This window comes from Anguilla anguilla, chromosome 5 (genome assembly GCF_013347855.1).
Source record: "Anguilla anguilla isolate fAngAng1 chromosome 5, fAngAng1.pri, whole genome shotgun sequence".
In the NCBI taxonomy this organism is placed as follows: domain Eukaryota; kingdom Metazoa; phylum Chordata; class Actinopteri; order Anguilliformes; family Anguillidae; genus Anguilla; species Anguilla anguilla.
In genome coordinates, this window is record NC_049205.1 from 59,102,573 (window position 1) to 59,114,061 (window position 11,489).

Below are 11,489 nucleotides of genomic sequence, written 5' to 3' on the forward strand. Positions count from 1 at the left end.
GGTTGTGAGTGCTGTAGTCATGGGATACCTGAAGACAGCGTTTTGTTTGGGTTTTTGGGGGGTTATTTCCAGGTCTTTCTGACCCGATACCCCCCCCCCCCCCCATGGGGGGTTTTATGTGATTTGTTTAACTGTGCGGGCTTGTGTTCAGCGTTACGCAGAGCGGTTGTGTTCAGTGTTACGCAGATCGGTTGTGTTCAGCGTTACGCAGAGCGGTTGTGTTCAGTGTTAGTTAGAGCGGTTGTGTTCAGTGTTACGCAGAGCGGTTGTGTTCAGTGTTCCACAGAGCGGTTGTGTTCAGTGTTCTGCAGAGCGGTTGTGTTCAGTGTTACGCAGAGTGGTTGTGTTCAGTGTTCCACAGAGCGGTTGTGTTCAGTGTTCCGCAGAGCGGTTGTGTTCAGTGTTCTGCAGAGCGGTTGTGTTCAGTGTTACGCAGAGTGGTTGTGTTCAGTGTTCCACAGAGCGGTTGTGTTCAGTGTTATGCAGAGCGGTTGTGTTCAGTGTTAGGCAGAGCGGTTGTGTTCAGTGTTCCGCAGAGTGGTTGTGTTCAGTGTTACTCAGAGCGGTTGTGTTCAGTGTTCCGCAGAGCGGTTGTGTTCAGTGTTAGGCAGAGCGGTTGTGTTCAGTGTCAGGCAGAGCGGTTGTGTTCAGTGTCAGGCAGAGCGGTTGTGTTCAGTGTTAGGCAGAGCGGTTGTGTTCAGTGTTATGCAGAGCGGTTGTGTTCAGTGTTACGCAGAGCGGTTGTGTTCAGTGTTCCGCAGAGTGGTTGTGTTCAGTGGTACGCAGAGCGGTTGTGTTCAGTGGTACGCAGAGCGGTTGTGTTCAGTGTTACGCAGAGTGGTTGTGTTCAGTGTTACGCAGAGCGGTTGTGTTCAGTGTCAGGCAGAGCGGTTGTGTTCAGTGTTATGCAGAGCGGTTGTGTTCAGTGTTACGCAGAGCGGTTGTGTTCAGTGTTCCGCAGAGTGGTTGTGTTCAGTGTTCCGCAGAGTGGTTGTGTTCAGTGGTACGCAGAGTGGTTGTGTTCAGTGTTAGGCAGAGCGGTTGTGTTCAGTGTTAGAGCGGTTGAGGCTTCCTCGCCCGTGCGCACGCTCGATGTAAAACATTACCGCGAGCATGTGCTGTGAGCGGGTGATTCGCGGGAAATCACGCATTTTTGCCTGCTCTCCTGCAGCTGCCTCTTTTATTCCCAGTGCTTTAAAACCTGTTCTGCTTCCTCATCAGAACACACTCTGTCATTACGGAGATCATCAGTGGCCAGCTTGTGGGGATATGTGCAGATATATCGCTTCATTTTCCAATTCCCCCACTGCATTCATGGTTTTAATTAGGTTTGGGTTCCTGGTGTAAATCTCTCTGCGCGCACATACGCACGCACACACACACGAACACACACATACATATGCACACACACACACACACACAGGTACACACACACACATAGGTACACACACACACCCGCGCGCACATACATACATACATACACACATACACACGCACACACATACACGTGCACACACACACAAAAGTAACCTCAAACAGTACAACACTAAATCCTCAAACTATGCCATGTATCATGTCATAAACACACCCACATAAACACACAATTAAAAAATTGTGTCTTATAATGATGTTGCGTGTCTGTACGTACTTACTGATAGAAACAGGCCTTAATGCAAATGGTAAGCTGCTGTTTTTGTATTTTTATTTTTTAACTGACAATAGAATTTGAGGTATGACTGTTCTAAAATCGCCATGGGAACACATCCAACCATTTTATTCCTCCTGAGCTGGTGAATATTCTCAGGCCCTGACCCTCTGCATTTATGAGTTTAAAAACATGATCGGGCACATTCACACTTAATTGTAGGTTCATGTTTTCATTCCTGCTGTTGGTTGTGATACAGAGGACTTGGCATCACGTCTGCCCATTGTCTAAGCCAGCATGTGTGCATTTATGTAAGTCACTGTGCGTGAACGTGTCTGCTAAATGCCGTTATGTAAATATAACCATGATCAGACATCAGTGTCGTAGATGCAGTACATACATTATTAAATATTATTTGTTTGCAGAGCTGTGTTTTTTAAAATAAATTCATAATGCCCTCTACAACCATGGCGTGTCTCCAGGGAACTGAACCTGCAACCATCTGATTTCAGGCTGGTTACGTACCCGGTTCTGGATAGGTCTTTGTGAAAGGCCAGTTTACACTGCGTGTGTAAAGAATACTGTTACATTGCCAGTCCGCGTACCTACATATGAAATGAATAACAAATAACTGGTTTCAAAATTTATCAGTGGTTCTGTTTATGGCTGTGGACCTCTCTGACTGTATTGGAAAGGTGGTGGGGGGGGGCAGGGAGACGAAGGGTGTTAATGTTCAGCAGACATGGGGGAGATAATTAGAACAGAATTGTGCAATGTGATAAAAAGGGGCATGACATTACAAATATTGATTTTGATAATATACTGGATCTGGTGTTTTGTGTTTTCCTCCTGTCCCCCTTCTCGTCAGTAATACCCCTGAGTGATTTCAGAATACCTGAGGACAGTCCTGTCCTTTCAAGATCCATAACCATGTCGTAAAAAATAAAATATTGCTCAAACGATCTATATTATTGTTATAGTTTGGTGTGTCTTGTTTATAAAGACACACTACTCTACACCAGGTCCCTCTCGCAAGAGAGATTTTAATCTCAACTAGACGAACCCGATTAAAATAAGATTAATTAAAAAAAAAAAAAAACGGCTTGAAAAAAACCAGGGAAGGATTACAGTTATTTTCCTATTGTTCAAATGCGTGAAACAGAAAGAGAGAAATCCGAACTGCTGCCTGTGAAAAGGCGGTTAGCCGTGGGTATTAGCTACGGGCCGCAGGCAGCACCGAGAAAGCCAAACAGTGCTGTGAAGCATTTCAGGTCATGCCGTTGTTCCCCGTTTGATAAAAAGGGATCGAAAGGGGTTTGTTTTTTTTTCTTCTGCGGCTCTAGAATGTTCTGGAGGGCTGCTTCTTAAAGCACGGATTTTGCCTGTAATGGAGGCTACAGCGAAGCAGTTCGGACTCGTCGCAGGCACAGAATGAGTGTGCAGTTTTAATGCCATCAAGGAACTGGTTCAGAAGAAATTACACATGCGATTCCAGTGAATTCTGTGGAAGGGATATTTATTTATTTTTTTATTTTTTTACTTTTTTATTTGTCCTCCCTCTGACTTACTCAGAGATTGGAAGTGGACATTTTGATTCCCAGTTTGAAATTGCATCCCAGTCCACACCGTGCTTTGTGGGGCTCCGGCCAAGGGGATCCAGATTTTTGGGTCAGTTTGATTCACGCCTTTTTTTTTTTTAACCCTCCCATCCCCAAAACTGATTTTTAGAAAAAGCACTGGGGCGACCGGCATGCCCCTCCAAGGTCGGGGCAAGGTCACCTTCATGGTTTCTCCTAACCGAAGGCGTGGGAGGCCAGGTCAGGGCCACTGATGCTCCTCCGTGCGTTTGCTGGGTCTTAATGCTGAACGGCTTTCATATCACTTTGTCCTCTAAACACTTTTCTACTTATCACTTTTAAAAAAAATCCAGCACTTGTTTTCAAGAGCTGGTTTAATTAGGTTTGAAAGGTTGAAGTGGGGATCCTGTTTCAGGTGCCATTATCTCTGGCCGTTGGAACTGATGTGAAATTTCCTGCTTATCCCGTAGATTCCTCCCCTTTTCCAGAGTGTGTGTGTTTGTGGTGATTGAACAGTTGTAGGCGGGGACTGTAGCTCGATAGCGCAGTAGCTCGATAGCGCTGTAGCTTGGTAGCGCTGGCATTGATGTGGTTGGATCTGACTACTTCCTCTGTGAGAGCATTGTTCTTTTAACAGCTGCTGTGGTTTGGAACAGATGGCTGTGTGTGTGTGTGTGTGTGCACGTACGTGCGCACCCTTGTGTCTGAGAATGCTTGTGTGTGCCTCTGTCTGTGTTTAAGTGTGTGTGTGTGTGTGTGTGTGTGATTTTAACAATGCAAAAATGCAATAGCTTTATATATTTGCTTTTAATAAAATGTACAGTACATTAGATAAGTCCTCTCCTGTTGGTGTATTCAGCTTCATTACCATCTGTGTAATGCCCTCTCACTTCTTATTAGGGTAATTGAAAGTATTTTGATTATGTGTTTGGGTCCCATTAGTGAGGGGTCTTATCACGGATGCAGATTTGGACTTGGTTTCAGATTCAGCTGATTTCTTGAATTTTTTCTTGCACCATTTTGTCTTGAATTTGGGACATAGTGGTGGTATCAGAACGACTACCTGACTACCTTCTCATCCCCAGTTTTCATCAACATCATTTCTCATTGTTTTTTTTGTTTTTTCCCCATTGTCTGAATTGAATTTGGGTAAATTTACGGTCAATTATATTCTTCCTTTTTTTTGCCAATAAATAATCACTTTTCACCAGTGAACCAGCCGCTGCCACAGTGTAAACATGGGAGGAAAATTGCACTTTGATGTTTTATAAATTAGGGAGATGTATGTCACCCAGAGAGCTTTGTGTGTTGGGTTGATTTACAGCAGTGCTTGTCCTAGGTCTTCATTCAAACCGTGAGTCTGTTAGGAAATGCAGTGGAGGCAGATGAAGCACAAGACACATTAACTGAAAAACCCAAACTGCCGTGAATGCCGTTTTAGAACTTCCTTATTCGCAAATTTAGTTTTCATTTTAAACAGTTGCTCCTTTAAATGAATAATCTGAATGTTGTGTGACCTGTAGAGGATTCTTCTTTTGTTTGCTTGCTATAGAATTTACACAATAAATAAGGAAGGGAGAGAAAAAAAAATCTTGGGAGCTTAAAAAATATTTGTACAATATGTATAATAATAATAATAATAATAATAATAATAATAATGTAATTTTTCCAGGCAGAATTTGCATAGAATGGATACCTGATTTCCTCCCAAGGCCCTGTGTGGTACACAGATTGTAAACTCAAAAAAAACTCCTCTTTGGTGTATTTAGAAAATATATCTCATATATATTTTTATTCAAACTAAATAGCTTGTTTCTTCATTTCTTTCAGCGTATGTCCCTGAGGAACTAAAGGATGCTGCCTTGCTGGACGGAGGCGTGGAAGAGACCGACATTGTGATGGAGGAGGAGCCTCCAGCCAAGTACAGGTGTTCAGAGGAGGACTTGCCGGGCAGAGACCCTGCGTGCCTCCGGGACTCCCCCATGGGCGGGCTCTCCAGCCGCGAGATGGACAGCGAGTCGCACCTCAGCGAGTCCAGCGACCGGATGTCCGACTTCGAGAGCGCCTCCGTCAAAAACGAGGAGGCGGTCAAAGGGCCTCCGGTAACTCCGCCGACCAAGACGGCGGCCGGCGATGAGGCGTCCGCCGGACCGGACAGCCTGGACCGCATGAGGGCCATCTACACCAGCTTCCTGACCAACTCCTACTGGTCGTCCCTCAGCCTGAACCTGGCCCAGGCGGAGGTGGAGAAGTCCCAGCAGAGCAGCAGCAGCAGTAGCAGCAGCAGCAGTAGTAGCTGCAGCAGCGGCGGCGGCGGCGGTGGCGGCGGCGGCGGCGGCGGCTACGACTGGCACCAGTCCGCCGTCGCCAAGAGCCTGCAGCAGGCCTCCCAGAGCAACCGGCTGTCCCCGGAGCCCGGCCTCTTCAGCACCGCGCAGGTTCAGCCGCAGAAACCCAAGCTGTTCGGCTCCGTCTTCACCGGGGCCAGCAGGTTCCGCTGCAAGGACTGCAGCGGCGCCTACGACACCTTGGTCGAGCTGACCGTTCACATGAACGAGACCGGCCACTACCGGGACGACAACCACGGGAAGGACGAGAAGGGCGCCAGGCGGTGGTCCAAACCGCGCAAGCGCTCTCTCATGGAGATGGAGGGTCAGGAGGACGCCCAGCGGGTCCTGAAGTGCATGTACTGCGGACATTCCTTCGAGTCTCTGCAGGACCTGAGCGTCCACATGATCAAGACCAAACATTACCAGAAAGTGCCTCTCAAGGAGCCTATGAACCCCGTGGCTACCAAATTAATGTCCTCCATCCGGAAAAGGAGCCCTGCTGAGCTGGAGCTCCCCAGCTCCCCGGAATCACCCGCAGGGACCCCTAAACCCCACCTGATGGACACCAGTGGCATTCTGCAGAAGGCCACCCACCAGTACGTTACCTCCAGAAACCGACAGGGGCACCAGAACGGCACCAGCTACGCCTGGCAGTTTGAGTCGCGGAAGTCGCAGATCCTCAAGTGCATGGAGTGCGGGAGCTCGTACAACAACCTGCAGGAGCTGACCGCGCACATGATGGTGACGGGCCACTTCATGAAGGTCACCAGCTCCTCCGCCAAGAGGGGCAAGCAGCTCGCCGAGTCCCTGGCCGCGCCCTTCCTGTCCGCCCTGGCCGAGGAGAAGTTCCAGTCCGTTCCGCTGGCCGCGACCGCGTTCCCCGCCCCGCCCGCGGTGTCATCCTCGAGCGTCTCCCCCAAGCTCTGTGTGGAGATCAAGGAGGAGGAGAAAGAGAGGTCTTGCTCCGCGGAGGCGGGTGACAAAGACGCCAAGGCGCCCGTCATAGAGGAGGAGAACAAGGACGACGTGAAAGCCAACGTTTCCAAATACCACTACCTGACTGAGGATGACCTGAAGGACAGTCCGAAAGGGGGGCTCGACATCCTCAAATCTCTGGAGAACACTGTAACGTCGGCCATCAACAAAGCGCAGAATGGCAGTCCTAGTTGGGGAGGGTACCCCAGCATCCACGCCGCCTACCAGCTCCCGAACATTGTGAAGCTCTCTTTGGCTTCCTCTGAGAAAAGCTCTCCTTTGAAATACATGTTTGCGGGAGAATCTCTGTCCCCTAATAAAGGCCAAGTGCTTGTCCCTCCCACCGGCTCGCCTCTGCCCCAAAACAACTTCCATGCAATGGAGGAGCTCGTCAAGAAGGTCACGGAGAAAGTGGCCAAGGTGGAGGAGAAGATGAAGAACCACCGGGCCAAAGCCTCGCCGCACAGGCGGGCGACGCCCTCTCCTTGTAGCAGCGACACGGGCGGCTCCTCCAGGAGGAACTCCCCCAAAGACAGGAGAACGGAAACCCCGGAGACGAACAGCGTCAATCACAAAAACTGCAACGGCAATAGCCTGGCGAAGGAGTCGCTTGAGAACGGGACGGACTCCGCGAAAAAAATGCCCTCCTCTGCTCTCTGCGGGAGCACTGCCATTATCACCGACCACCCGCCCGAGCAGCCCTTCATTAACCCCTTAAGTGCGCTTCAGTCCATCATGAACGTCCACCTGGGCAAAGCTGCCAAGCCGGCGTTGCCGACTATGGACCCCATGAGCATGCTGTTCAAAATGAGCAACAGCCTGGCTGAGAAGGCCGCCGTGGCCACCCCGCCGGTCCAGTCCAAAAAGAAAGAGCAGGCGGGACGCCGTTTCTATCAGGCCGATGAGGATCAGCCCATAGACCTGACCAAAGGCAAGCGCGATAAAAGCTGTTCTCCCGGTTCCGCTCTGCCGCTGCCGACGTGCACGTCGTCCTCGATTTCCTTTTCCCCTTCGTCCACCGTGACCATGTCAAAGACGTCCTTGGCGACGCCGTTCATCTCAAACTCGCCCGTGCGCGAGAACGCCTTGTCGGACATCTCGGACATGCTGAGGAACCTGACGGAGGGCCACATGCCCAAATCCTCCACGCCCGTCAGCTTGTCGGAGCAGCCGGACCTAGAGGGCATGACCTTCGAGGAGGCCGAAGAGGCCTCCCCAGCCCAGAAACGGAAGGGCCGGCAGTCCAACTGGAAGCCCCAGCACCTGCTGCTCCTCCAGGCCCAGTTCACCTCCAGCTTGCGGAAGGGACCGGACGGGAAGTACGTCATGTCCGACCTCACCCCCCAGGAGCGGATGTACACCTCCCGCTTCACCGGCCTCTCCATGACGACCATCAGCCACTGGCTGGCCAACGTGAAGTACCAGCTGAGGAGAACTGGCGGGACCAAGTTCCTGAAGAACCTGGACTCGTGCAGCCCCGTGTTCTTCTGCAGCGACTGCGCCTCGCAGGTTCGGGCTCCCTCCGCCTACGTCACGCACCTGGAGTCTCACCTGGGCTTCAGGCTGCGGGACCTGGCCAAGCTGTCGACCGAGCAGCTCGGCAGCCGGGCCGCTCGGCACACCAGAGGCCTGTCGGACAAGCCGCTCCTTGCCCCCTCCCCGTCCCCCTCTCCCTCCCCCAGCCCCTCCCCCTCCCTGGAGGAGGAGGGGAACGGCACCCCCTATCAGTGCAAGCTCTGCGACCGGACTTTTGGAAGTAAGCACGCCGTCAAGCTCCACCTCAGCAAGACCCACGGGAAGTCTCCAGAGGACCACCTCCTCTACGTGTGTGAGCTGGAGAAGCAGTAATGCTGGCCCAGGACATGACCTGCACTGCTTCTAGCCTTCAAGCTGATGGCTTTTTAAAAAAAAAAAAAATGAAAGAAAAACTGCACAAGATGCCGTTAAAAACTACTGTTTAGATTTTGCACACAGTTTAACTTTTGAGGAGACTTACTCTGGCCCAAAACCTTTTCTTTTTTGTCTGTTTTTGGCTATTGTTTTCAAAGATTTATTTTCTAATTGTACAGTGTTGAATAGGGGAGATGCTGCATTATTAGCCGTTGTTACTGCTAAAAGTATGAAGGGTTAACAAAAAAAAAAAACACCACCATTTCAAACGAAGTGGCGTATGTTTGGAATTTGTGTCGATTGCTTTCCTGTTGTTTCATTGCATCTCCGAGATGCGTAGAAGATGCATGCGTTTATGGGCTGTTTAGTTAAGCTTTTTATGACTAAATGCGGTCCACTTTTTCTTTATCAAAATGTGACCTGTATGCTGGGATCAGCATCTGGCATTTAACCCTCTGAGTACGGTCAAACTCTTCTTCAAGACTCAAAACCAACATTTAGGGGACATGTTATAAGAGAAATATTGGCCAAATGGATTTATCTAAAAGAGACACTTCTGGCTGTTACAGTATGTCCAACAGTTGCAAAGTCATTCACGAGATTTATGTCCTGCAAAGAGGTCTAAGTCAAAATCTGAAAGCATCTTTTTTTTATTAAATCAGGGGCCTTTATGAATTCAGGTCTGTGTAATAAAATGTGTAAATATATGAATATATATGAGCAGTTCCTGTCTAAATTATGCATCATTTTTATATTTTTAATTTAAAAAGACTATTACTATGTATTGGTGCACAATATATGAAGACATTAATAAAATTGTTTTGCACAAAGTTTTATAAATGTTATTTAATCAAATTGCAGAAATACAAAAAAAAAAATACATTTTTTGTTTCCAGTTCGTGCTCAAAGGGTTAAACCTCTGGTACAAATCTGTACTGTAAGAAAACATTTGTACAAAAGATGCTACTTTAAAAATAAGGTATTCCATGATACAATGTCTTATTTATAAGTGCTCTTGGTTGTCATTTCATAAATGTAGAATGCCTTTTGTATTGGTAACTCTTTATTTGTTATGTTTAATTGCTCTCCTGTAATTCCATATTCCAGCTTTATCTTTTAGGGATGTGAGGTAACCATGGTTACCGGCTCACTGATTGACAGTTTGGCGGAATTTTTGGCAGTTAATTTGCGGAAGTAACTGACAGATGACAGCGTATGAAAATCTCTGTGTAAAATATCAGCATGTAAACAGCACAGACACTGTCAAAGGCCTCTGCTCTGTTTTTTTTTCTTTTCTTCTGTTGATGAAAATGAAGCACCGATTATATGACTTCATATAACCTTTTTTTTTCTACTGAATCATTAAAAAAACCTTTTTTTTTTGCTATGATTTTGTGTCTGCCTCACAGTTACATCTGCGATGTACCACGGATGACCAGCGTATTAAAATGAAATTTGCGTTTCGGTGTCGGAGGGTGACGACGGCTAGGCGCGTGGGCTCGACGGAGCCTGCCAGCGACGGAACGCCCTACGGAAACTACCCTCGGGTGTTTTTGGGAAAGCGCCGTTTCCAGTCAGAGCTGACCCTCAGAAGCTGAAGGGGGTCCCGTGTTGCTTGAAGGCGCGGAAGTTTGGGGGACAAGCGTAAATTCGGCTATTTCAGTCAGACACGTTCGAAGGTGGGTCCTTCCAAGGTGGGTCCTGCAGGGAAGGAAAATACCGTGGTAACGTCTTGCTGGATCAGTCGTAACCATGGTAAGCATATCCCTGAAAGGAGATTTACAACGAGCGCACCTCTGCACGTTTGGGCTGTGAGATTCAGGGGGTCACACCCACAAATACCTTCCATCCCCATGTGACTGTTAAAGGTGAGTTCCTGTATTCTTTCGCTCTTTTTAGCTCTCAAAAGCAAGTCCACATCTAAATGGCTGCAGAGAAACAGAATAAAAGTTTCAGAGTGGCCTTGTAAATGGACTGCATTTATATAGCACTTTTATCCAAAGCGCTTTACAATTGATGTCTCTCATTCACCAGAGCAGTTAGGGGTTAGGTGTCTTGCTCAAGGACACTTCGACATGCCCAGGGCGGGGTTTGAACCGGCAACCCTCCGACTGCCAGACAATCGGTCTTACCTCCTGAGCTATGTCGCCCCACTCATTGTCAATGTTCTGACTTCTGAACCCAATGGAGGTGCTGTGACAGGACATGAAACTAGCAGTTCATGCTTGAAAACCTGCCAGTTTGTCTCATTGAAAGCATGCAGTTCTGCCAAGAAGAGTGGGCTAAAATTCCTCCACAGCAATGAGAGAAACTCATATGAAATTATAGGATGCAGCTGTTGCTGCGAAAGGTGGTGCAAGCAGTTAAGTTCAAGGGGGCAACTACTTTTTATGGGTGTTTAATAACATAAAATGAAATAACTGCAATACTTTTTATTTTTCAAAATATGTTTTCTGTTTGCTCAGGTTTGCTTTGTCTACAATTACATTTTGTCTAAAGATCTGAAACCATTCAGTGTGACAAATATGCAATAATAGAAGAAATCAGGAAGGGGGCAAATACTTTTTCCACAGCACTATACTTCACACACTAGATAGACAGTGATTGCACACTCTAAAATGATAGTATTCATAGCACTCTAATTACACCCGACTTCCATTTTGTGCTTAAAAAAAAAAAAAAAGGCCGACTTGTTCTGGCTTCATCCGACATGACAACAATGGGCAACAGGCATTCTGCTTCGCATAGAGGAAGGAAGAAAGAAAAAAGAAAGAAGAAGGAAAAAAAAAACATTTCCAAAGTGATGCGTAGCTAGCTGGAGGCCATTGGCAGTGTTGGAGAGGCTCAGTGGGAGAATATGGCTGAAATTGCAGGAGGATAATCGCCCACAGGATGGGAGGGAGGAGGAGAGTGGTGTTTTTTAATACGGCAGTGTGTTCCCGGTGTCCTAAATCGCTGAATGCGCTGTGCGTCATCACCGCCGGTGTACCCATCAGGGGCCAGCGGGAGAAGCTCATTGAAGGAGATGGGGGTGGGGTGGGGGGGGTGGGGGGAACCGCCAAGGACGACGAC

The 11,489-nt window shown here is 48.1% G+C and overlaps 1 protein-coding gene across 1 annotated transcript in view; it reads left to right on the forward strand.

The window, feature by feature from the left end:
• LOC118228239 (teashirt homolog 3-like) overlaps nucleotides 1-9,807 on the forward strand; it is a 20,599-nt gene extending 10,792 nt beyond the window's left edge. The window contains exon 2 of the mRNA XM_035419596.1: nucleotides 5,053-9,807. Within this exon, the coding sequence (XP_035275487.1) occupies nucleotides 5,053-8,375 (3,323 nt within the window). The 3' untranslated portion in view covers nucleotides 8,376-9,807. The remainder of the gene's footprint in view (nucleotides 1-5,052) is intronic.
• The last annotated feature ends 1,682 nt before the right edge of the window (nucleotides 9,808-11,489 follow it).